We start from the raw sequence: 27,728 nt of genomic DNA, 5'->3' as shown, positions 1-27,728 counted from the left end.
ACGAGAAATCTCCCCAGATTTCGAGGTGAAAAAAAAGAGTCATCACCACATTAAAATACACCTAAAATGTATAATTAGATTTACATCATCATTAAAGCATACTTTAATCGAAACTTTAATACATTGCTTCTATAATTTTTTAATTAAGATACTCATTCTTTATTTAGATGATTCAAAATTTTGGATATGAATTTTTAGTCATCTGACCTCAAGTTCAGTCATTGATATTTATCTATACATTGAAAGCATACTGGCATCAGGTGGATATAACCGAGCGTTGACAGGTGTTTCTCCTTATCCACAAACTCCGTTCGTGTCTAAGATTATGAGCATAATAAAAACATGTTTAAAATGATGAACATAATAAAAGCATGACAGTTTGCCAGCAGACCACCTCGAGCTTTATCCCCAGTACCCAACACAATGTAAATGGTTTCTACCACTACACAAATTCAAAATTTAAGTACCTAAGAAAACTTTAGTAATTGCTGGTATATATATATCTATATATCCGATGGCATGTTGTGTATTATTAAATGTCAGCTGTGGAACCAGGCAACCAAAGTATGGACAGGGTCAGACATAGGTCTGCATATGAGTAGAGGTGATATCCAGTAAATTTGGAGAAATCATTTCATTTGCATCAATGGGCAAAAAAGCACTTCACTAAGGATGCTGTTTTCCTTTCTCTAGCCTTCACCTATCAGTCCATGGAGATTGTCAAACTCAGGTCCATGTAATGACACCATCCATCCTGTGGGTCCTAAAACTACAAAATTGCTTAGCATGTGTATTATGTAAATTCTATGGAACCATCTACTCCAAGACTTGCACTTTGTTGTCATTTCACATTTAATTCTACTCAATGGTTTGTGTTTGACTACGAAAATAACTACAACAATGTTTGTACTAACAGTGCAAAACAACCAATTCAATATTTTCTATTGTTTTTGAACTTTGCACACAAAATCCACTAATATCTTTGGAGGCGATGTATTGCCTTTGTTCAAACTTGCGTTCTCCAAAAGTGCAGGCTTGCCTTTCAAAACAAATTTGCTACATGTTCACCTTGTTGACAAACATGGGCAACTCAATATAACCATCAACGTTGGTGAGAATTTAATACATCGGTTAGCACCATTTTCCATCGTGGTGCCAACGTGCACATCACAGAGTTTGATCTTCGAGCCAAATCCACATACGAAAGAGGTGAGGTAGGATATTGCATAGTGCTCAATCTAAGAACCAATATTGAGCGCATACCTTTGGTTCAAACGCAATGCCAGCATGGACTAGAAACTAACACGGATGGCATCGTAGCGCACAATTCCTATGTAGCTAGCTCAAAAGCAACCATGAAAAATTTAAAGGATAGATGCTTATCTTAAAGTTTAAAAATTTTGGCTAATCTTACAAGTCTCTAATACTAAAATTATTTTTATAAAAGTATTTAGACTTCTAATTATTTTATATTAGTCTATATAATTTTTTGTGATTTTCAAGGTATAATAATTTTAACTAAAAATTTGGTCAAATTACTTTTAGAAATAATGGAAATTGATGACTTTTTTTGGGAAGAGCATGGAAATTTAGCCCACCTGCGAGTATTAGTCCCTAAAATTTTCCCCAATAAAAACTATTATCACTTCATATCACTAGAATAATTATCATTACATACTATATCTAACATATGGCCAGTGTGAGAACACCACAACAATTATATGCTTCGCTCCTATTACATGTTCTTCACATTGCTTTCTCTTTAACTACTTTCCAATATTGTTCTTAAGAGGCTTCAAAATGCTCGTTAGCACTACCGCATAAAACTAATGCATTTTGCATATGCTTCGCTTACACCTTAACAATACCTTCGAAGATTTCTACATGCAAGTGCAACAACAATTAGCCTATTGCTGTGCCCCAATGTATTTGTTCAAGAACGTTACGCAAAATCATTGTAGAGGTTCTCGTAACCTTGATAGTGCCCTGTCAACATTCATTCATCCCTTGAATGACCAAATTTGTTGTCTTTTGCAAAGAGCATCATTCAGAGAATAATTTCATTTCTACCAACATCCATCTGTTGCCTTTGCATTCTCACTGTCTTAAAATCTGCCTTTAATAACTGTCCAACACTCACTGAGATCAAGTGGCCTAATAGATTGACAATTATATCAATCGCTCTTGCTTACTCATTAAACGACATTAGTTTCTAGAAGCAATTTAACCACTACATCATTATCAACAAAGTTTCAATCTGTCACCTAACTTCACTTTTCTTTCAAGAGCTGTGGAGGTCAATTCGGTTGTGCTCTGGCAGTAGGGCAGAGGCAGTATATCTCAATTATCTCAGGATTCGATCCTTGTTGTATTCATGTTTGGGAGTCCTCGAATCAACAAACCCACTCTTGCAAAAATTGGAAAATTCATGTTAAGAAAAAAAGAACTATAAAGACTTCCACAATTTTGCATTCATCCTTACTTTTTGAAAGATACCTCTCGTTAAGCATAACTACTCCTTTTTCATCTAACCGTAAAGTATAAAGAAGAATTAACAAAATCTTTGAGACCTTTACCCAAAACACTAATCCTCTTCAATAATCCTCTTTTTACTCTCAAACATGTCTGACTTGTTACTTTCATATAGGTTCAATAGCCAAGGTGGAGCTACAAGATAAACTTGCTTCCATTCCACTCACCCCTAACTGGTCTTTTGTGTGTCAGGTTTGTCTTTTCCCCTGGGCATCTTTCCTCCCAATTCCAGAGAAACAACTATTGCTAACAACTGGGCATCAGTCATAAAATAGAACCAAATGTCAATAAAAAAATCTCTGAATTTAATAAAACAAAGTTTGATAAACTCCTAAGAAATTGCTAAGAATTTATCTGATATTCTAACATTTATCGAGGTATGACATCCTTTCTTGTGATGTTTTAATGCTCTTATGAATTGTAAAGCAGCACTCCCACAGATTAATGAAGCCTTGACACTGTATTCAGATAATGAAAACTTTTAATAGTCCGTTGTTGCAATTCTTGAATACCTACATGCAGAGTGGTTTTTTCACTGTTAAAACTTGTTATTTGTTCTTGCCTCGTCAATGTTGTGCACTCTAGTATATATTTGTCAGTTTGAGTTCTTTGCTTCCACTACAGTGCTTCTGACCTACCCCAGTTCACTATCCTGAAAAAGAAAAGTCCCATTAACACCACTGCGAACAGAGAGACTGAGATTTCACCTGTGCTAAAAGTCCTTAAAAACAGAGCCAGCATGCTTTAGGATAATCTTTCCATCAAAAAACCTAAGTCTCCATTTATCAAACCACTTTATTAAATATTTATCAAATTAATCTCGTCTACAAAATCTTTTTACCTGACATCATTAGTTATTGATTTTAACTTTTTCTTAAGAGTGTTAAATGGCCAAACTAAAAGATTTATACAAAGTTTATGCCATATGGTCAAAAGTATGAGAACTTAAGTCTCCATTTATCAAAGCAAAATAGAGATTCAGGATAAGTTTTATGTGGTCTTTAATAACTGTCCAACACTCACTGAGGACAAGTAGCTTAACGGGTTGACACTTAACAATGACATCAATGGCCCTTGCTTATTCATAAAAAGACAAATAGTTTCTAGAAGCAATTTACCACTACATTATCAATAAAGAAAGGTTCAGTCTGTCACCTAACTTCACGTTTCTTTCAAAAGCTGTGGAGGTCAATTGGGTTGTGCTCTGGCAGCAGGGCAGAGGCAGTATATCTCAATTATCTCAGGTTTCGATCCTTGTTGCATTCATGTTTGGGGTCTTCAAAATGACAAACCCACTCTGGTCAAATTGCTTCTTGAAACTAATGTCTTTTTATGAATAAGCAAGAGCTATTGATATAACTGTCAACCCTATTGGAATTTTTAAGTTTAACCCGTTAGAAATTCTTCCTGTACTATCTGATTTATTTCTTCCTACTTATTCAATTACTTAACAAGTTATTTACTATGTAAATATTGAAAATAAATACAAGTACAGTATCAACACATGCAGATCATCAACTGAAAGTAAACAAGCACACAAGTGACACCATTGTTTTTGGACTAATTTCCGTGGAAAAACCCAATGCGGGAAAACCGGTGCAGCTATTCAAAGGGTTTTATTATTATGCAGTTTCAAAATACAACCTGGGTGCCAGAAATGGCTCACCCAATAGAGAATGCCCTCGGTAGTAGTACCTCTCAGTCGGAGACAGATATTCAGGCTAAATTACCGGATGAACGGTCCCACAGCTACAATGCAGCTTCTGTTGCTCTGCTTCACTCTGATAGGGACTGCATCACCCTATCCGACTCTCCAGCTCTCAGCTACCTCTAGGCCCTGCGTCAGCCCCTGGACCCTTTGTGTCTCACACGTTGGCCCTCTCTGGCTCTGCGTAGCTCCTAGCTGCATCTGCATGGCCTCTAGCTGGCTCTGCGTCCCTCTCCTGGCTCTGCGCTAATCCTCCTAGTACTAACTCTGCCTCTCTACTATTTATTCACTGCCCCTCAACTACAACTCTGATCACTCACTCAATTTCCTCAGCAAACCCTGCCCCAGAAAATCGAGTTTTTGATCTCTCTCGGTGTGTTCTCCAACTGACCCTCAAGCCTCCTCTTATACATTTGTCGTTGGTCCATCAACAGCCGAGATTAAATCTCTAATCAACAGCTAAGATTAGATTTGGCTTGATCCATGACTTTTGGACCCTTCTAACTCAGTTTTATATTAATACCCATTAATATTTTATTTTTATTAAGTTTAGACTTAGAAACTCCATTAAAAATATTAATTATTTTAATATCTCCCAAACCGGTTAGAATCTGCCCAAACCATTTTTGGGTCTTGGAGATCTCATGTGCTTTAACCTCTCCACCAATTTTATTGGCTAGAACACATCCGATGCTACCCCAAATCAACAAACCCATTAGGCTACTTTCTCTATAAAACATATTTGAATTCAACATTATTGAGGTAAATTACAGCTATCTATGGAAATTGACTCCAAAATCGTCCACTTTCTTGATATTGCATTTTCCAAAATCCGTGCTCAATGATACTGTAAAAAGAAACAAACGATAAAACAAATATACTACAATGAAACAAGAAATTCAATCAATAAGGGTTGAGAAAAAGAACATGATAGTATATCAATGTGTAAGCATTCATCTGTCTCCTGCAGAGAATGGAACGCAGAAAAAACAATTCCTTCTATTAATTGCACCTGTTTTCAACCAAGTAATATCATTCAAGGAAACAACAGCAAAAATGCAGATTGTTGTCCATGCAACAGCTGAATTACTCCAACAATAAGACGCATGTGTATGCACCAGACATCACAGATAACAATCGACAGAACAAACATTCCATATACACTCAAACTCAACTTAAAAAGCTCTTTAAACATTGAGAAGCTAAGATCTCAACTAAACTATGCAGATAGACGTGTCGAATGAGGATATAAATTTTCAACTAATACTTAGTAACTAGAAACTAGATCCCTTGTTGACAATGCCATTTAAAATCCTAAAAAGCTATGGCACTTGAACCCAGCAGTCAAACAATATAGAACGTCTATCAAATGCAAAGATAAAATTGTTTATTTATTAGCCGAAGGAGATTTCCAGAGACACGTTGCCTTAATAAAACATAAATTTATCTCCAGGAGATTAATCGGAAATTATATCAACTAATTCTTACTACACTGGCATTTGAAACTAGATCCCTTGTTGACAATGCCACATTCAAAATCGTCAAAAGCTATGGCACTTAACCCAGCAGTCACAATATAGAACGTCTCTCAAATGCAAAGATAAAATTGTTTATTTATTAGCTGAAGGCACTTAAACCCAGCAGTCAAACAATATAGAACGTCTATCAAATGCAAAGATAAAATTGTTTATTTATTAGCTGAAGGAGATTTCCAGAGACACGTTGCCTAAATAAAACATAAATTTATCTCCAGGAGATTAATCGGTAATTATATCAACCAATTCTTACTACACTGGCATTTGAAACTAGATCCCTTGTTGACAATGCCATTCAAAATCCTCAAAAGCTATGGCACTTAAACCCAGCAGTCAAACAATATGGAACGTCTATCAAATGCAAAGATAAAATTGTTTATTTATTAGCTGAAGGAGATCTCCAGAGACACGTTGCCTAAATAAAACATAAATTTATCTCCCGAAGGAGATTAATCGGTAATTATATCAACCAATTCTTACAACACTGGCATCAAGAAAATAACCATTACCTATAGAAAGTAGGCTGAATAATTCATATAAAAATGAATTCCTAGCAAAACTTTCTATGAGATAAATAAGAGGCCATAATTTAATCCCATTGCTTCTCTCTGTGAAAAGTAAATTCCGAAACATTGATGGTGCTCTTATTGTCAGATGCAACAACATCATAAGGTGATGATTCACCAAATTCTGTTGGTATATTCTTCCAGTGCAAAGAAGGTTCCCATTCTGCTTCCTTTAAAACTTTCAAAATTTCCTCAACGACAATATTGCTACCCTCTGCTGAGAAATGAATACCATCTCTGCAGGGACAATGTGTAAAATCATTTCCTTGATAATCTCTGATGCATATAAAAGTGAGGTGTAAAACATAAAGAAATGAGTGTGTTTCCCTATTTCTACCAATATCATTCGCAAAGTGACATAAATATAAGATGTATGTTAGTAATTTATGCATATTTAAATGATAAATTGAAAAATGCCTATATGCAGACTTTCATTTTTAATTATGCTTCAGAATTTGTAAAAGAGGTCATCAGAGTCCCATCCCTATTTCCGACCAGATTCATCAAGGATGAATTGCATTTGGAAGTACGAGAGGTTTAGCAGGATGGTTTTCTAATAAATTTGATTCCCAATGTGTTTCTAGCATGTACCAAAGCCCCTGCACTCTAAAGAGATCAAATCAAAAAACGCAAGACATTTCATGAAACATAAGAAACAGGAAAATTGAGTTGATGCAGACCCAAAGTCCAAATAAGCGTTATTCCTTTTCCTTATCCTAGGCGTTCTTTTTTTCTGAAATCTTCCGTTCTAAGTCTGCTGTTTTTGCATGAGAAGGTCAAGATTGAAACATGGTTTGTTGGACTTGTATCCTTGATAAGTTGCTAAAATTGGCAACTAGGGCCAAATTCCTCTATTGGACAGCTCATCTGTTGGAAATGATTATTGCATTGAATTCCTCTTTTCGAGAGGACCAAAATCGATCTATAGATCACCAAATTTGGATAAGGAAAAATATTTATTTTTCGAAAGAAATTCTGTAAGTCATGATTTTATTAAGGCAGGAAAAATTGAAAATTTGAAATTTGAATTTGCCTCCAAATGTCAAGGTTGGCTTCACCTCCATAAGGACAAAACATCATGTCTAATTGTATATAAGGGCATTCTCCAATCTCATTTCATACATCGAAAATCTCGTGTGATATCTCTGAGGGAGCCACAGCTTGGAGAAGCAGGAGGACGAGTTGTTTGGGTTTAATCTATCTCCCTCAGGACCGTGGGATGAGTCGTTTGGGTTTAATCTATCTCCCTCAGGACCGTGTTCATAGAAGGCAGCTGGCCGCAGGCTTTAGGGCTATTCTGGATAATGTTTTGGCATGTCTTCTGGGTTTGGATCTCTCCTTCAGCAGGACGCTTTCCTTCTATGGTGTCACAGGTAGGCCGCAGGCCTGTATGTCTTGGAACCTCAAGGCCGAGAGGTATTTCTGTGTTGCAGAATAGGCCGCAGGCCTATATCTCTTGTTCAGGAAGATAGATGTCTAGCCAAAGGGCTAATCACCAGCCTATATTGACAGCGAATAAGATCAGAGAGGATTAGAGGCCCACTACAGTGATTGTGGAAGTCTGGAAGATGAGGAAAGAAGGTATGGCAGGTTAACAGTAAACCCTAACCAGTGATCAGTATTACAGCAGCTCCTGAAGCATGTTTTGTCAGATCTGAGGATTGATTGTGCCATCTTCCTGTCTAAGGACATTGTTATTAGAACGTCAAATGGCAAGTCAATGTTATTGTACTCTCTCTCTCTCTGCTGAATTTTTGATATTAATAATAAGAAGAATCGATAAAGGGTTTTCCCCATCTTGGGGTTTTTCCCTGGCTTGAGCCAATTCCTGTGTTCTCTTGTCTTGGCTTGTCTTCTGCACTTATGTTCAATGTTCTTTCTTCAGTTACTATGATTTCTAATGGAATAAGAATTGCTAATGGGTTTATAATCTAATGAAGTATCTGACCTAAGCAAAGAACATGTTATCTCCAAAATTTAACACAAGTCTACCTCCCTTTGGCTATACAACTGAATTATTGCTGGCGGTTTCACCTTGATCTTCGACAATAGTGAAGAAAAGGAGGTTGTTTTCTCTAAAATCCCTGTCAATAATTTGTTGAAGATCCTATCTCCTCTTGTTCTTTTTTCTATTTAAGACCCATAAAAAATAGGCCACTTTGAACAACAGGGGAAAAGGCAAAGTCTTCATCACCAAGAGATTCAACAGATTCCTTCTCAAGTAAACTGTATTCCTTTATTAAATGAAACTATCTAACTCAAATCTGGCATTATATCCAATTCATCTTCATCACAGGACAATGTTTTTGGATATTTATACAATCACAATGGTGGATCTATGCCTTTCTGCTACAATCATGACCCATAAAGAAAGTCTAGAGGTCTAGTTCATCTTTTCTTCTTCTTTGAATTCTCCTTTTCAAGGTTTTGGTCCTGTTTCCCATCATCAGGAGAAAAAATGAAGCAGCTTAAGTCTAACATAAGGCTATGGTGCAATCCAAATATCAAAGACCAAGGGGAATAAAAGAAGCTACGGACTGAAACACTAGAAAGGATTCGGGAGAAAAGTGAGGACGTAAACCTGCAAAAATCCCTTTTTCCAAACCCAGTTGGATGAGGAAAATCACTAGACTCAAGTGAGGAATGGCTTGACTGGAAGCTGGAGACAAAAGTACCAAAATACTTTCACTGCATCACCAGTACCCAAAGGGTGAATAACTACATCACAGAGATAATCACAGAAATCGGCCAAGCTCTTAAAAATCACATACAAGTTAAAGTAGAAACTTCTCACTTCTTCACAGACCTACCAAGGATCATATAATTAGAGGAGAAGCACAAGAAATTATGGTTATAAGCTGCATGCTAAATCGCACGACACGAGGAAATTGGACACCGAGGATACTAATATATCAGTACCTGACACGTGACAGGGGGACCTGGCACATGACACGGAGGACACGTTATATATATATATATATATATATTACACAAATTCTCATTCAATTTAGAAACTAAAACATGTACATGATTATGATACAAATTTAATCATACATTATGCATACAATCATGATTCATCAATGATACAATTAGTATTTACTACCACATCAATGATGATAAATTGACAAACACAAGAAATTAACCATCAACTACATTTTTCACATTAAGTCATCAAAATCAAAATGTATTAAACAAATAATGAGTCCTGACTCCCTAAGTCACAGATACTATATGTGGGAATGCCAATTGCAAATAGCAAATACAAAAGAGGGTAGATATTAAGACCATAGAACAAGATGGAAGAATCTCATAGGCTATAGCTCATCTATGAAAAATTCTGAATCTACACATTAGAAATCCTACTGCAATCATTGGTTTATCATCTCCTACTTGTTCTTTACAAATAACAAGTTATTTAATTACTTAAACAGCGATGAAAACACTATTGCAGCCTACACATACATACAGATCATGAACTGAAATAAACTGAGACAATCACACAAGGGACACTGTTATTTTTGGACAATCGTCCCCGGAAAAATACAATTCGGGAAAATTGATGCAGCATATAGAGGGTTTGTATTATTAAACAGATTCTTGAATAAAACTAGGGTGCCAAATGCGGCTCACCCAACAGAGAATAACCTTGGTAAGGTACCTCTATCTGGAGACAGATATTTCGGCCAATCCAGCAACTGGATGATCAAACCCCACATATGACAAATGTTGTCCCCAGTGCTGAGCAGCAATGGCAGCTCCAAGCTCTGCGCTGGAACTGCGTCAACCTCTCAGTGAGCCTTCATTGCTCAGAAATTCGATACGCTGAACTTCTCTCTCTCTACTTCACAAACAAAACCCAGCGTTGCCTCTAAGGACCTGCATTAGCCTCTCTGGCCTCTATGTCACCCTCTCTGGAGCTGCGTTGTCTCTCTTGGTGCTGCTCTACCTCTCTACTATGTATTGTTCGGCCTTGGACTGAAGTCCCTCTGCCGAATTCTTGTCCCACATGCTGACAAGAATATCCTGTATGGCAATCAAGAAGGCCTTTGTTAATGTCTCATACTCAAGGCACTCGTTTTGAAAAATAATGATCCTTGTTGCCGCAAAATCTAGCAGGCCTTATGGAGGGGTACCCCACAAAGCAATCATTAGACCAAGTGACAACAAGAAGGTAATAGCCCACTGTCACCACAGCTATTACCCCTTGCTCTTAAAGGATTTTCACAAATGGGAGGAGTCCCAGTATAAGGTCACCTACACAACATATTCAAGGTTTAGAGGTTCAAGGTAATAGAATAGCTTACTTAGGGATGGGTCGGCTTAAGAACGAGGTTCAAACTATGAGAAAAAGAAATTTGGATCCCAAATAGAGGCCAAATTGAGGCAATGCAAGAGTTAGGGTTTGATTGATATGTTGTGAGTTGGGGTGACTTAAGGTCAAGATGCCAGGAAAAGGTTTCCAATAATAAGTATTAGCAACGTAAAGGCACTTGAAACCTTCAACAAGCCCTCAAGTTGAAGCTCCAACCAAAATAGAGTTTTATCCTGTTGACCATGTACATGTCAACAGTTCAAGAAGCAAGGTATAAAGCAGCACACAAACAAAAAATTAGTCAATCCCAAATTCTGCAAGTTTATTGTAAAAATGATTTAGTACGACTATTAAGCCATGTAACAACACCTAGGTAAGCCTATGATTCTTTTCAAAGTGTTTCACTCTAGGGAATTTTTAAACCTCCCCAACTTATGTGTGTTTGTAAACACGGATAATTGGCAAAGTTTTTCTCCCAATATACCCCAAAGCTAAGGTGGAACTCATTAACGAGGTATTAGGTAAGTCTTAGTGTTTATCGAGTCTATGTATTTTTCATACTAGATCATGTGTCTTGTTGCAGAATTTGGTTGGGTCTCAAGTGGTCTATGTCTGTGTATTTCCCCTTCTAAGAGTTGAATTATTATTTCGATGTAAAAGTGTGTTTAGAAACATTTTTGGTGAATGGTTCCTCGTAATTAAAATACCATTACCAAAATATTTTTTAGATACACTTAGAGAGTGGAAAAATAATTAATCCCCTCTTGAGTCCTTTTAATTTTAATTTATGGCAAAAATTAAAAATTAAATTAGCCAGAAATTATCCAAAAAATAAAATGAAGGGAAAATTAATTACCCTCCAAGTGGAAAATTCATCAAAAAATTATTTGAGGCTATTTTCAAAGGAAAAATTCAAGTCAAAGATAAAATGCCTCATTTCCAAAGCAAGACCCAGTCCAGAAATTCGTTGGGACAGAAAAGATTATTTCCTAGCAAATCGAATTTTTTGGGCCAAGCAAATAATTATTTTGCACAAGTAACGAAAATTCTATTTTGGTCCAGAAGTCAAAGTTTGACCCCTCCAACACAATGAACAAGGTCGAATTTTTTTGGAGATTTGTGCCGACTAATCAAGGGATTGAATTTTTTCTTCTGAGATTGAGCCATGGATCGATGCAACTAGACATTATTTCCACTTGGAGGGGTTATTCCCTCATTTTTATATATAAGGAAGCTCTCAAGCTCCTCATTGTATATTTGATCTCACTAGATCGAAGAAAAAAAATTGTATTGAGCTAAGCTCTGCTGGAATTTTTGCATTAATAAAAAGACTTTGGGGTTTCAATTCAAGGTGTCTCTCGCTTAATGATTCATGGTATGTGTTGAATGTGCTTAATGCTCTAATTTTGTGCTATCATTGAAGATTATTGTTTCATAGCCAATGGTTGGACTATCTATTAGCACAGGTATCTTGCTTTAGGTTTTGGGCTAGAGTAAACACTTAGAAGTTGGTAGATCTAGTAGGTATCTCTAGATCTCTAGCCTATTTGTGTGAATCGAACCCCTATGAAACTAATGATCTATTTTTCAAGTGTATATAAATATTTCAGGTGATTCAGCCCATTCGGAAAGCCCAAGTTCATGGACTTTCAGGTGATCACATTTTGTTTGGACTCTGAGCCTATCTAACGAATCTATTTTGTAGAGTTTGGGTTTGTGCATTAAAATTAAAATTATTTCTATCAAATTATCTTGCAAAATTTTCTTTGGGCTATAAATGAATTATTTGTTGATTAGAGCTAATGTTTTCTTGTAGATTATTGTAAATAATTTGTAAATAATTTTTTTTGTAAATTATTTTTCTCATTTGTAAATAATAATTTTGGGGTTTTATTTGAGAAATTTCTAGATCTTGTGTCTTGGGCTCTATTTACTCATATTGCAGGTGCCAAAGGACTAAAATTTCAAAGAGAAATTCAAATGTGAGGGTCCTAGCCCTCCCCTAGCCTAGATGACTAGGGTTTGAAGGGGTTTTCAGCCTTAGAAGGAGCCATCTAGCCTAAGAGAGGAAGTCATTCAACCTATAAGGGTTGATTTTGGGTCTAGACACCTCAAACTACAAGACCCAAGTGATAATTTTGCAACATCCAGCCTCCTTGAGTAAGCTACTAGCCCTAGAGGGCTTTTCCTTAACCTTTTAAGGCTAGTTTGGCCTACCCACAAGGGTTAGAGGCCATTCTTGGCCTAGCCGCAGGGGTTTGAGGGCTAAAATCCCTAGCTGCAACCCCTTTTTAGCCTCCACAAGAGGGCCGCAAGCCTAATTAGGCCTTGAAGACTAGGCCGCAACCCTAGACGGGCCTAAATTCTTTTTGGCAAGTGATATAAAAACTAATACTTTGTCTTGCAGGCCTAGAGGAATTTTTGGGCAAAGGTTTGAACGGTTTCTCATTGTATTTCCATCAATTTGTGGACTAATCTTGGTTTTGCAGGCTCATTATCCATTCAAGAAAGGTTTCAAGGGCTCAAGACTCATTTGTTTGATCATCCAAGGCCTTTGAGGCCTAGCCGCTAGGCCTAGGGCCACTTTCTAGGCTGGCCGCTAGCATTGGAGGGCTTGAAAGCCCTAGATGCTAGATTTTCAAGGTCTGATCTATCATTTTGAGTGGATTTGAGGGCTAATTATTTGTGTTGCAGGTGTTGGAAGGCCTAAAGGTCACTTCTTGGTGCTCCAACAACTCAAATTTTCCATTGAAGCTAGGCCGCTAGGCCTAGAGGGTTTGATCCTCTCTCCCTTTCTTCCCTTTTGATGACTGCCATTAGTAATCAGATCTGAACATTAACATTTCAGTGGCATATAAATCAAAATATAGGCCTAAACAACTCCATAATAAACTAATAACTCACACAAGATATCAGACATTGATTATAAGCACCTAAATCATCAATTTAATTGATTTGTGATAGCTGTCCTATGCATTTCTGAGGTCTGATATAATTGCTACAGCAGTATAATTGTTGATGTCTTGCTCTAAAAAACTCATCTAAGTAAGCCTAATATACTAAAGAATCATCATCTTGATTAAAGGGCTGAATAAACATTGATTTGTTTGATCTACAAGAAGAGTTTTGGGACTGATCTATAGCAGTGACATAGTGAAAGAGAAGCTCTTGAATATCTTAAATTCATTTATGTCTTGATAATAGCCTTCCATTGCATCATTCTTGCATCATTGCACAATATTTCATGGGCATTCGAATAGCTCTCTCTCCCTTTCTCTTATTCCATTAGTGTTGTAATTAGCATATTGCATCTTTGCATAGCATATCATAGCTATTCTCATTGACTTGCATTTGCATCCTTGCTTTGTCATTATTGCATTCTCGAGAAACACTGTTAGCAATCTCTATACTTTCTTATGCTTGTTATGAATTGTGGTTAAGAGAAATTGCATCTTATATCTAATTGTCTCATAGCACAAGTAAATGAGAAAATATTGTCTCTAATTGTTGAATAACATAAGAATATTGTTGTGCTCCAAGTTCATCTCTCAAGAAGAATCTTTTTAAGTGATTAGAATTGCTAATTGTGTTTCATTGGAATTGTTCATCTTGTTTCATTTGAGATAGTCTTTCAATTACTCTCTAAGTGCTTCATTTAATTGCTCTTATATTGGATATCATTATAAGCATTTGGATCTCAAATAACTTGTCTTATTGAAGTACTTAATTTACTTAATAATCTCATTGAAGCTATCACTCACATCTTGCATTTTCATCCTAAGTTAGAAGTGCATTTCTAAAACATACCTCCAAGCATAAGCTTGGTTGTAAGAAGATAGGACCACCTTCTTCAAACAATTTGAGGACTCTAGACCCTCATTCACAGTTAACATAGGTGACCTTGTAGTTCTCTTGTGGGCAATCCCTTGTAGGAATGGAGGCATCTAGGTGGTTAGAACCCCACAGGAGGTATCATTAATGAGGCCATAGCCTCCTTCCTTTGGGCTTCTCTCTACAACTTGCGTTCGAGACTAGTTCCAAAAGAATTGAGGAGAAGGAATCACTTAGATTAGGCATATAATTAAAAGTAACCAAGAGTTTGCATCTCACATAGCTTTAGGTCCTGCACTTCATATAGGATAGAACTTGCATATTGCAACAATTGTTCATCCGGTAACTTGGAATTTCAATTCATATTGTGCAAGTAATTAATCTCCAAAGGCACTGGTCTCCAAAGTGTGATCCTAACAAACCTAATTGTGCTAAACAATCATACTTTCCTCTTAATTTCAACCAAGTTGTTAGGCCATTCAGTTGTGTCTCCTTAACTTGTTAGTTCCCAATAAGTTGTTCATCATCTTATCCATCAGGACTAACCCGTATTAGTCTGCAGTTAGGAGACAACTAGAATGGAGTGACAACCTATATCTTGAGTGTTGTCGCAATCCTGTGTACAATTTGAGCTACAACATTTTCTAGGGCAAGATAAATTATCGATGAAAATGGAAAGAATGGCCACCAAGGGGAATGATTTTGAAACGACCACTACAACCCTTGATGTTGATACCTTCCAAGACCAAAGATTCCTCTACCTAGCTAATTCGCACTAAGCCCTAATTGGGTCACTTGGCCATAAGAGGGATGAATTAGAGAAAGAGAGAGAAAATTAATTTTGTCGATAAATATGACTTGATCACCAACAAGACATGGTCAGTGCCTAGTCCTTGTGTTGATGGAGTCTATAAAGGTGATAAATTAGCCAATTCTTGCAAAGGAGTAAGGATGTTTGATACTTTTTTACTACCCTTCTTCATCTTGACAAGACCAATAGCATCTACTTTTCCTTGTTGCTTAAAACAAGAGTATAATCAGATTATTTCTCACACAAGATCAATCCAAAGAATTTGGAAATCTAATATGCTCTCTCAAGCACAAATATCCTGAAGAAAATACATTTAGAAAGGAGTAACTCATTATAAGCAATGGACAATATCTCGTGATCCTCCACCTTAGTTCCAATGGCTTCCAATTGATCCTTCACTTCATTGATCCAGGTCAAGTACCTCACTGTAGTAATTGTCTTTCTCTTGTGAATGGATAAGAGTTGGTTTTGCAAGAGAATCTATTGAGAAGCACAAGAATTTTCAAATCACTTAACCAAAGCATCAAACATGCCCTTATTTGACCCCATATCTGATTTGTGTGGGATGAAATGATCCTTCATAGAATCAAGAATGATTCTCTTCAACTGGCTTCTTTCTTTTGATGAGTTTCCAATTGTCTTAGATTGGTAGGTTTTGGATTTCCCTCTCAACATGCTCCCAAAGATCAGCCTTATCCATAAGAATCTGAAGCCTAAGCATCCATAGAATAAAATTGGAAGCTCCGTCCACCTCGTCGCACCAAGATTCATCTGACACATCCTGAAAAGTCACAAGTGCACAAAAATACCAATATATGGAGTAGACCAAACCCCTTCTAGGGTGCAAATGCTTTTTCCAACTAAGGGTTTCACAGCCAATGACCTTAACTAGGTCAAGTACCTTTCCCAAAAAAACTCCAACCAAAACACAAATTCCCTCTTACTCAAGAGTGATCTCAACCATAACAAGCTCTTATACCATGTGGAAATTTCATGCACTCAAGCAATTAATGCAAAACTGAAATTTCACCTTCTTCATAGAAGGTCTCTTAGATCTTAGCCTTAAAATTTTCAGCCTTTAGGACTATTGTAAACTAGAGTATAAAACAGCAGTGAAAAGATCACAATAATTCACTTCAAATCAGTGTTATAACGACCAAACCAGACCGACCGGTCCGATCATTTTGAGGCAAACACTGGTTCGGACCGGTGACTTGAACCGTTTTTGTTCGGTTTGGTACAGTAAAGCCACGTAGCACGCAACAAGTGGGGCCTGTTTTGTTTTTTTTCTTTTAATGTCTGTCTTAGCTAGGCACTAGCCCATAATAGGTGCGTAATATTCAAGCATATGGCCCCACTATTACTATGCATTTCATGGTAATGTAAAAGTGACATTCTCTTTTATCTTTCATTTTCATCCTTTTACTTAAATTTTTAACATTACCATGAAATGACTCAGGATGTTTGAAAGTGGTTTTGACCTCATTGGATTTCATATGGAGAAATTAGAATTTTGGATCTCACTCAAAATCCAGCAGACTTAACAGTTTTCCAAGATTTAAAGATTGGGAGGATTGCAACACTACACTGGATTTTCTCATGTACGAGGGTATGGAACTAGTATTTAATCAAGAACACCAAGTCCTCTATGTACTCTGATGTTAGTGGCATTGGTTGTTGAACTCCTCTATCATGAGCCTACTAAAAAAAATACCCGTCACTCGAACAAAATTTTGACTTGACATGCTATGATTTTTCAATTTTATTTTAATGCTTAGAGTATGATATTGATGACAAAGATCCCAACATAGGCAATGATTTTGATGATATGTAGGTATTTGTTGTAGCATAATTTTTTTTGGATGCTAGAGGCCATGTGGAGCTTGTTTGTTGATGTATTTTCGGTTTAGAGATGGATTGCACTAAGTGTTATTTTGTTTATGTGCACCCTTACATGCTATATAAATGAGAGTTTTTGCTTATTTGTGTATAATGGTTTGGATTCATATGGATGCACATGAATATATATGTTTTTCTTTAAAATTTGAATATTTTATATTTTTTTGGTTGACCAGCTTTTTGGTCCGGTTTTTTTACCGGTTTTCGTATGGTTATGACCGGTTCCCGGTCCAGGGGGTCCACTGGTTCAATGACCAGTCCAGTTTTGATAACTATGCTTCAAATAGCCCCAAACTTCCTAGCAATTCAAGGAGAAAAGATATCAAACAAAGACATAAGTTTCAGCCCCTTCCAAAGAAACTTATCAGCCAGTAATCAGATCTGAAAATGCACTTCTAAAGCACTATAATCAGTAAAATCTGCCAAAAGAAAGGTTCTAGAATATAGGGTTTTTACAAAACAACTTATACTCAGAAAAGATATTGGTGCCTAAAAAATGATAAAACTAACAACACATGAAGAGAGAGAATTTTGGTGGGGGAAGAAGCTCTATATACCATTACCTTTATGCCAACGGGATGTCTACAGAGGTAGTGGCTTTCCTACTAACATAATGCTTGACTATTTCTAGAATTACTATGTGTCCTCCCCCTTTTCTATGGGATATGTTGTGTGGGTGTCTAGGTGTGTGATAATAAACAGAATAATAAATGGTGGGATGTGTCATGTTTGGTGTGTTGTAATGGTTTCTAAGACTTTAAAATCTCACACTCCTATCTCTCTATCATCTTCAAAAGAGCCAGTAACATTCAGAGCATGGTTGCGGGGTGTTAATTTTAGGTATGTTCTATGCTAGAGCAATTTATTTCAATTTTCACAGTTAGCTCAATATCTTTTCCAGATTAGTAATCAGATCAGCATTAAAGTAAACTGCAGATAGAACATAAATATAAATCGCAGAAGACAAGCCACGACAAGAGGACACAAGATGTGGCGCTAGCCAGGGACAAACCCCAATGTGGGGAAACCCTTGATCAATTCTTCTTATATGTTCTTCAATAGTTCAGCAGAGAGAGAGAGAGAGATATAGTACATTTACATCAGAAGTCAACACTTTGACTTATCTAGAAGATCATCTCTAAGAAGATGATACATGAGATCAGTTGAAGACATGCTACTTCAAATAATTCTCCAAGGTGACTCCTTCACCTATCAATTTGTTGCATCTCGTCATCATGTTGCACCTCACCGTGCTGCACCATGCTGGACCCATCATCACAATGTTGGACCTCATGTTGCTACTGTCCCAATGTTTAGCACTGTTGTACATAGTGCCACTGCTGCACCATGCTTACTGCTGTCCCAAAGTACTTGCTGCACTGTACTTGTTGTTGTCCATGCTTTACCATGCTGCTATTGTCCATGATTCTTCATGCTTGCAGCTGTCCCATGTGTCATCAAACTTGCAGTTGTCCTAGTGTCATTGCATTTGTCCTATGTATAAGCTTGATGTCCTACTTGCAGCTGTCCTAGTGTCATTGCAGCTGTCCTATGTATAAGCTTGTTGTCCTACTTGCAGCTGTCCTAGTGTCATTGCAGTTGTCCTATGTATAAGCTTGCTGTCCCATTACATGCTTACTGTCCCTCATGTTACACCTTCACTGAGTCTCACAGAGCTGTATCTTTCATACTGCTGTACTATGCATTACAACGTTCATCCTAAGATACCAAGGTTGCTTGCTGTGGTGCTATGGCCTGCGGCCTAGCACTTAGCAATGCCAATGTAACTTGATTGCTGTCCAAACAACCTTGATTAGGCTCCTGTAGATACTTGGCCTAACAGCCCTACACACAGCTCCTACGCAGCCTCCTTAACTCGGCCTAATCTCCAGCTCCTTGTTCCTTTGAGACAACCCTGTTCTTGGGCCTATTTGCACCCTCAAACAGCCCTCAAACCAACCCGCATCCCCACAGCAACTTGGCCTCTAATCTAGGCCCACCACGCTGTCCTCACGCTGTCTCTTTTTGTTGCGGCTAGGGCATAATATGACCCTCCTAAATCAGCATCTAGATGTTAGTCATAGACCTGCGTTTTTGCCCAATCCTTGCTGTGATTCCATGACCGCATTTAGGGCAGCGTTAGAGCTGTGTTCTAGGACTGCGGTTAGGGCTTTTGTGGATCTCCATTTAGCTGTGTTCATGACTGCGTTTTAGGTGTCTCTTCTTGCTGCATATTAGATGGCGTATTAGGGCATCAAGTGGCTTCTCCATACCAGTGTTAAGGCTGGCTTTATGGACTATAATTTAGGGCAGCGTAGGTCTCCTTAGAAAACCTTTTCAGCTCCACGTCTAGGGCTTCTCCTTGACAGCATATAAGAAGCTGTGTCTCCTCCATGACTGTGTTAGGGTCTAGGGCTTCTTCTAGGGCAGCATAACATCTTGAGATCTCTCCTCCCACCAAAACCCAAAGACCAATGGAGAGGAAGAGATCACAAGAGGTGTGTGAAATGACTTGAAAGTCACCTATAGTGCTACGTTGAGGATGAGAGGGGGCAATTTGGTTTCTAGCCGACCTTGACGAATTGTCCCATAACACAAATAAATTCATATATCCATGAATACTTATCAGAATCAGATATCTTTAAATCAATCCTACACCTCTCGATGAGAGGGATCCAAGAAAAATATCAACTACCATAAATAAGATGACCCTCATGGAGTTTGGCCCTAGTTGCCAATTTTAACACGGGGGAATGCCCCCCCTGTCTAATCCACTCCCAAAGCGCATCGGACGGGAGCGCGCTCCCTAAAAAAAATTATGCTCCCTGCCTATTAACGAGTGATAGATGGAGCTATTGAAGATTGGAAACAATTTTTTTTGAGTGGGGCAGCCAAATGTTCAAGCATGTGGCCCCAGTGTTGATATGCAATTCATGGTAATGTTGATTTCTTAAAGTAAAAGTGACATTCTCCTTTATCTTTCATTTTCGTCATTTTACTTAAATTTTTAACATTACCATGAAATGACTCGGGATGTTTGAGAGTGGTTTCAACTTCATTGGATTTCATATGGAGAAAGTAGAATTTCAGCTCTCACTCAAAATCCAGCAAACTTATCATTTTTTCAGGATTTCAGGGTTGTGGGGGATTGCAATGTTTCCATTGGATTTTGTCATGTACTAAGGTATGGAACTTGTATTTAATCAAGAGCACCAAGTCCTCTTTGTGGGGGAGACTCCCAATAATCAAGAGCACCTAGGGTACTAGGGTATGAAACTTGTATTTAATCAAGAGCACCAAGGTCATTCAACTATGTAGGAGGAGACTCCCAATAAAGCATGAGACAAAAAATTAGAAATTTCTCATGGCAAGAGGGTCAAGCAGTAGATAATAGATTTACTTGTCTTTTCTAGTTTCTAGTACTTTTTATAACTATTGACTCTTTCATATTTATTATGGTATTTTTTGTAAACAATATATGACAATTTAAGTTTGAAGTTTGAAGTTGGCATTTATAACTCATTGGTAATGAATTATGAATATGATGCTTCATGAAAGTTGAAAGTTGAAACATTTCATTTCATGTTAGATATTCTTTGTTATCGTTTGGTTACTTGGTAATGGTAATGGTTACAAGTACAAGTTACAACTTTAGTGATCAATGATGATAAATGTTATATATTGAATTTTGAAAGCTTGAAACTTTAAGATTGATGAATCATGAGACTCAATATGTTGTATGTTACTAACTTGTGGATGTGGTTGATGAAGATTATAACTTCTAGATGATTGATGTTATATGGTTCAATCCATGTTTTTATGTTTTTTATATCTAATTCATCATTCTACATGTTTTTGTTGACATATATGCATCAAAATATATATTATATAAAAATTCGTTCTCGATTCGCTCCTAAACCGGGAGCTTTTGAAAATGTCACTCCTCGCTCCCGCTTCCACTCCTGCTCCCAAATAACCTTGATTCAGATTATGGATAGGAAGAGGAATCCTAAAAAAGATCTAAGAAATAATTATCTACAAAAACAAAGCTTGGACCAAGATAATTCTCATGCTTTCAAAATGGAAAAGGTATAATGAAATAGACGGTAACACCAGAATATAAGCTTCTTCTTAGGAAACCTTGATTTCATCTTCCCACTGGTAGAAAGGAAAAATGTGTGTTCATCTTGTTAATTTTTAGGGCGAGATTAATCGTTGTTGTAGATAATTACAATTTTAAACTTTTTCAACATTTTCATATTACAATCACCCCATAACATCATATCATCATTAACAATTATCTAAAGAGAACAATGCAGCGGAATAGTAAGGAACAACAAAAGAAAATCATATACAATAGAGACACCAGGATTTTGGTCGAAGACCAAGGAAAAACCCCACAAAGGGGAAAACCCATAAATCAATTCTTCTTCTTCTATTAGATATTCATCAATGTTCAACTGAGATACAAAGTACAATATCATGAGACAAGTCATCATCAATCACACAACAACAAACAACAAGGGCCAATCCAACAACAAACAAGAATATTAGAGAGGCATGCACATGCCTCCATATCACTGTCACAAGGGCACGGTATGCATTACAATCATAGAAGTTCAGCCATCACTGTCATATCATCATCATAGAGACAAGCCATAGATCAGAGTGTCACTTCCATACACCAAAGGTCACTATCATGTCAAGTTCACTGTCATATAGATCATTGTTATGTCTCCAAGTCACTGTCATATATCTCACAATCATTACTAACATATAGATCACAATTCATACATCAAGATCTTTGTCATATAGAAGGTTACATTGTCACTGTCATAACCATGGGCCACACATCTTTATCATAGAAGCACTGCCCACAACTTAGTCACCGCTGCCATTAGAACAATTACCGTTATCACTGTCATCTGTAGACATATTGTTATCACTGTCATCAAGAATAGAAACCATAGCTCAAATATCTATTTCATAAGGATTGTTGTCATACATCAAGGTCATTGTTATATTTCACTATCATGTGCTCAAACATCATTGCAATATTGTCCAGACATCAGAGTGTCACATAGATCTTGTCTCTCATCCCTGTCATTATCATTATCAACGGTGAAAATATCATAGCTATACAAAACGGTCAAGAGAACAAACAATACAGCAAAGTATCATGCCCATTCATCAATATGCAAGTCACAGAGAAAGAGTTATGTAGTGAGCCACTGTGATAGAATGCGAGCCTCAAGAGTTTTGTATACAAGCCATAGAGTTTTGTATACGAGTTACAAAGCTATGTAACAAACCACTATGATAGAAGCGAGCCACAGAAAACTTAGCGCGATAGAATGCGAGTGATATGTGATTATGTAACTAGCCATTGTTATAGAAGCGAGCCACAAAAAACTTGTGCAAGCCATTTTAATATAGATCACTCAGAGATACAATGTGGGCCATAGATAAATAGTGAGCCATAAAACATTGCGAACCATAGAGAGATAAAGCGAACCACATAGTAAGATACGCGAGCCACAGGAATCAAGTGTGAGATCTGTGGGTGACACTCATAGGAGAAATTTTTCTCCTAGATGGTCCTCAGTCGGCAGCCAGCAACCCCTTGCAGCCACTAGATAGCTCAATGTGCCACCATCTCCGTCACCTGATCCGGCCATTATGATTCCTTGCCCATATGTTATGATCATATGTTTGAAGATGGGCATTCCAACCTCGAAGGTATGGCTTTTCATTATGTAGCTAAATACTTTTGCTTACTTGTCATGGACACCTTGACCATGGATTAGTGAGAGGATTTGGTGAAAAGAATGGGCTTGGTTTGTACTCTTGTCCCCTTGTCCAATTTGGTGGTTAACCTTGTATCCTAGTCCCGTGGGATCTCCTTTATTGGCTACTAGCTTTAGGAGTGCCACTACATGGGAAATCTCGATTTTGGTTGCATGGTCCTGCTTCCCGACACCACATACATCACTCCCCTCTGCTCATTATAACCTTTTTTTACATATTTCCCATCCAGGTCCACATTTGTTCATTGGGTCCACAAGGAGTTAGCCTCCCCCTCCCCTTGTCCAAACTTTGGGTCGAGTCTAGAACAATGCCCCAAAGGTTGATGCATCTAAAAAGGAAATAAAAAACATAATTTGGCAACTCTCAACTGTAATGTGTTATGAAACCAGCTCACAAAAAGATAGAAAAGATGGATCAACGACTTAGAAATCAGCCTCTTCGAGGGGGAAACCTCCTTTACATTACACAAATGAATAACATTTGGATGATACAAATGACAAAACCTCATTTCTATATATAGGAGTCTAAGGGGTCACAATATAACCAAAGCCGACATAACAATAATAATATAAGGACACAAAAATAACAATAGTGGGCTTCTATGGGGCACGATAATAACAATATGGGGACAATAGGGGCACAACAATAACAATAAGGGCTACAATGACAATAGTAATGGGGGAAGAACTAGTATTATAGGGACCTAACATGCCCCTCTCCTTCAAAAAAGTGTTGTCCTCAACGCTTGAGTAATTCTGGATGCTTTTGTATAAAATTCTCATCCTCCCATGTGGGAGCTTGTCACATATAACTTTCTTTAAGCATGAAACATGGAAAACTGGGTACACTCGGGAAGCTACAGGAAGCTCCAATTTGTATGCCATAGTACCTATCTTTTGAAACACCTTGTACGGACCATAATACTTTGGTGATAATTTATTATCCTTCTTAGCTTGCTTGAGGGACATTTGTTTATATGGTTGTAGTCGTAGGAATACCCAATCACCTACATCAAAACTTCTTTCGCTGCGATGTTGATCTGCCTGTTGTTTCATTCTATTCTGCACCAAAGTGACGTTATCCTTTAACAGTTGGATGTTGAAGTTTCTAATTTTCCTTAGTTAGAAACCCTTCATGCACTTTTTCTGATTTATTCCTACCTACTTGTTATTTTTCCTTTAACAAGTTATTTACAAAGTAAATACTGAAAATAAACACCAGTACATGCTCAACATATTACAGATCAACAACTAAAAGAAACAAGAACAAACACACCCCATGACACCATTATTTTTGGACCAATGTCCCTGGAAAAACCCAATGCGGGAAAACCGGTGCAGCGATCTGAGGGTTTTCTTATTAAGCAATATTAGAGTACAATCTGGGTGCTGAAACTGGCCTACCCAACAGAGAATTTCCTTAGCAACTATACCTCATAGTTTGAGAGACATCTCCTGGCTAAAACCCTGGAAAATCCTTCCGGCAGCTCCTCAGCACAAAACTTCTCTACAACCCTAGCGTTTGTCCAAACTGGACTGCGTCAGCCCCTCTCTGTCTCACGCTAGCCCTGCGTCAGCCTTTCTTGGCCTGCGTCAGCGCCAGGAGGCCCTGCGTCAGCTCTAGGAGCCTCTGCATCAGCTGCGCTGGCCCCTCTGGTGCTCTGCACAACACTTGGCTACCTATGCGTGGCCCCGCGTGAGCCCTTGTTGGCTCTGCGTCACCCTCCTTGGCTGCTGCACTGCTCTCCCGACACAATCTCTGCCTTCTCTGTTTCTCTGTACTCAATGCCCCTCAGTTGCTCTCCCGATCACTAATTCTATCTCTCTTAGCAAACCCTGCTCTAGAGAATAGAATGACTGATCATCTGGTGTGCTCTCCAAGTGACCCTCAAGCCTCCTTTTATACTTTTCCTGTTGACATCTCAATGGCCGAGATTAAGTACCTAATCAACGACTAAGATTAGATCTGGCTTGATCCATGTCTTTTGGACTAATCTAACACAGATTCATATTAATACACATTAATATTTTATTTTCCCTAAGTTTAGACTTAGGGACTTCATTAAAAATATTAATTATTTTAATATCTCCTAACCTATTTAGAATCTACCCAAACCCTTTCTAGGTATCGGAGATCTTATGTGCCCCAACCTCTCCACCAAATTTTGTGGCTAGAGCACATCCGATGCTACCCCAAATCAACACTCCTTCTTAGCGAGGATTGTGCTCTAGCAATACTCCTCACTGAGTATTACTCTGATCATCCGGCATCGGTACCTATGCTGATGTTAGGCCTTCCTGCCCAACATCCTCTACACTGTTGCCTCCTGTATTGTTGCCCATGGTTCTGCCACTGCCACTGTTGCATCTGTACGACAGCTCCCTCTGCATCCGTGCTGCTACTGGTCCTTTCTCCCAGCACTACATTCGCACTGCACCTCCTCTCATCAAGCTACATCGTGCTGCCCACTACTGCACTGCAACTCAGTTACTGAGAAGTAAGTAACTGAACTCCCAGCTAACCTCCCTGTTGGGCTAGAAACACCCACTGATGCTAAAGCTCCCTTTGTCGCTAACAAGTGCTCCCTCTCAGACCTCTGCGCTGCTGCAACAACTCCTTACATCTCGCACCATTGCACACCTCTTTGTGCCTTCCTGCACTGGTGCAACACTCCTATGCCTCTCGCACTGCCGCAACCTGCTAGTTATGCGTTGTCTCGGGACCCCTGCATTATAGCTCTCTCTGCCGCTCCATCTGCATCGGTCTCTACCCATTCATTGTGTCCTACTACTCCTCGTCGAGGCTCCCGTAGCAAGGTCTAATATAAGAGGCTGGGTACCACGAGGATCCTACCCCTCGTCGCCTGTAGTCTGCTTGACTACAGCTCGATGTCTCCCCACTTCGGCTCAAGTGGTGCGCGTGCACTCATGGCACAATCATCGTCTGTCAAAACTTCCTTCTCTTCCCATGCTAGCGCTGCCTTAGTCTCGGAAGACTCTCCCTTACTCTTCTTCCTTAGGCACTGATTCGCATAATGACCCATCTCCCCACAGTGGAAGCACTTGATCTTGGAGAGATATTTCTTCTTCCGCTTCTCCTGCTTTCCCTCAGATGCTAGGGCCACATCCTCCTACTCCCGTTGAACTTTGATCCCTTTGATGTTGCTAGGAGAGTCCCTCTGCCCAGGATACTCTGGACAAACACTTCCCAATCTTCTGAGACAACATTTAGGGCTCTCCTCACCATAAGCTCCTGATCCGGTGTCGCTCCTGTAGCAGTCAACTGGTCTCAGATCTCATTCAGTCCTCCGAGGAAGGTGTCAAATGATTGACCCTTCTTCATCTGATACGACATCATCTGGTTCTCAAGCAGCATTCTTCTCTGCACAAAAGTATGCTGGTACAAGTTCTTAAGAGCCTCCCACATCTCAATTGTTGTTTCCTTCTCGGCTATATGTGGTACCACATGATCCTTGACCCCATCAAGGATAATGCACTTGGCCCTCACCATCGCCTTTTTGTACTTGTCATTATCATTGGGGTCGACTGGGATAGCTATAACCTTCAAGGCGAAGTTCTTCACACGATTCCTGTCAAGAACTGATAAGATTTTGGCCTTCCAAACTGCAAACTTCATGCTTTGTCCAGTTTATCCTAGTCTCTTATCCCGTGTAGTGCCATGACGCTCCTCTACTTCCCTCCTGGAAGTTCTCTGTTCGACTCTTCTGAGTCTCTACTTCCTGTCTGGAAGTTCTCTTCTAGACTCCCTCTGAGTCATGATTTCCCTCCTGGAAATCTTTCTGTCGCTTGTCGAGATGCCCCCTACTCTGATCGTCTTGTGCAACTACACTACTGATCCAGGTTCCTCGGCTAGAAACCCTCAGTAACAACTCCTCTGGCCTTGCTCTGTCAAGTACTGTTCTGACTACAGCACCTCACCAGCTTCACTCTGCAATATTCCTGCAGCCTTCTAGACCCCAGCAACTGTCTCTCTGTGAACTGCATCAGCCCCTCTCTGCCTCACGTTGGCTCTGCATCAGCCCTGGGATGCCCTAAGTCGGCCCTCTGGCCCTCTGCATCAGCAACGCTAGCCTCTCTGAGGCTCTGCGCAACTCCCAACTTCTTTTGCGTGGCTCTGGTTGGCTCTGCGTCACACTTCTTGGCCTCTGCGCTGCTAGAAACAGCTTCTGTCACCTCGGGACAGCTGCTATTGCTTCGCTCGACTGATGTCTCTTAGTCCTCTTGTGATCTGCAATCACGCTCTCATACCATGTTGAAGTTTATAATTTACCTTAGTTAGAAACCCTTCATGCACTTTTTCTAATTTATTCCTACCTACTTATTATTTTTCCTTTTAACAAGTTATTTATAAAGTAAATATTGAAAATAAACACCAGTGCATGCTCAACATATTACAGATCAACAACTAAAAGAAACAAGAACAAACACACCACATGACACCATTATTTTTGGACCAATGTCCCTGGAAAAAACCAATGCGGGAAAACCGGTGCAGCGATCTGAGGGTTTTCTTATTAAACAATATCAAAGTACAATCTGAGTGCCAAAACTGGCCTACCCAATAGATAATTTCCTTAGCAACTATACCTCACAGTTTGAGAGACATCTCTTGGCTGAAACCCCGAAAAATCCTTCCCGCAGCTCCTCAGCACAAAACTACTCTGCAACCCCAGCGTCTGTCCAAATTGGACTACGTCAGCCCCTCT

General features: G+C 38.6%; 1 protein-coding gene across 5 annotated transcripts in view; it reads right to left on the bottom strand.

The window, feature by feature from the left end:
- Positions 1–5,910: 5,910 nt before the first annotated feature.
- The window catches only part of LOC149151947 (SGNH hydrolase-type esterase superfamily protein), a 153,744-nt gene continuing 131,926 nt past the window's right edge, over positions 5,911–27,728 (bottom strand). For 3 of the 5 annotated variants that reach the window (XM_089439590.1, XM_089439589.1, XM_089439591.1), the window contains one exon: positions 5,911–6,617. In XM_089439590.1, the coding sequence (XP_089295716.1) occupies positions 6,365–6,617 (253 nt within the window). In that variant the 3' untranslated portion in view covers positions 5,911–6,364. The remainder of the gene's footprint in view (positions 6,618–27,728) is intronic. The other 2 variants (XM_089439592.1, XM_089439593.1) reach the window with 1 other exon arrangement.

This window comes from Pinus tabuliformis, chromosome 9 (assembly GCF_031772625.1).
Source record: "Pinus tabuliformis cultivar Carrire ecotype Pingquan chromosome 9, CPIR1, whole genome shotgun sequence".
NCBI classification, from domain to species: domain Eukaryota; kingdom Viridiplantae; phylum Streptophyta; class Pinopsida; order Pinales; family Pinaceae; genus Pinus; species Pinus tabuliformis.
Note: the sequence above shows the minus strand (reverse complement) of the source record. Positions and strands in the feature narration are given on the sequence as shown.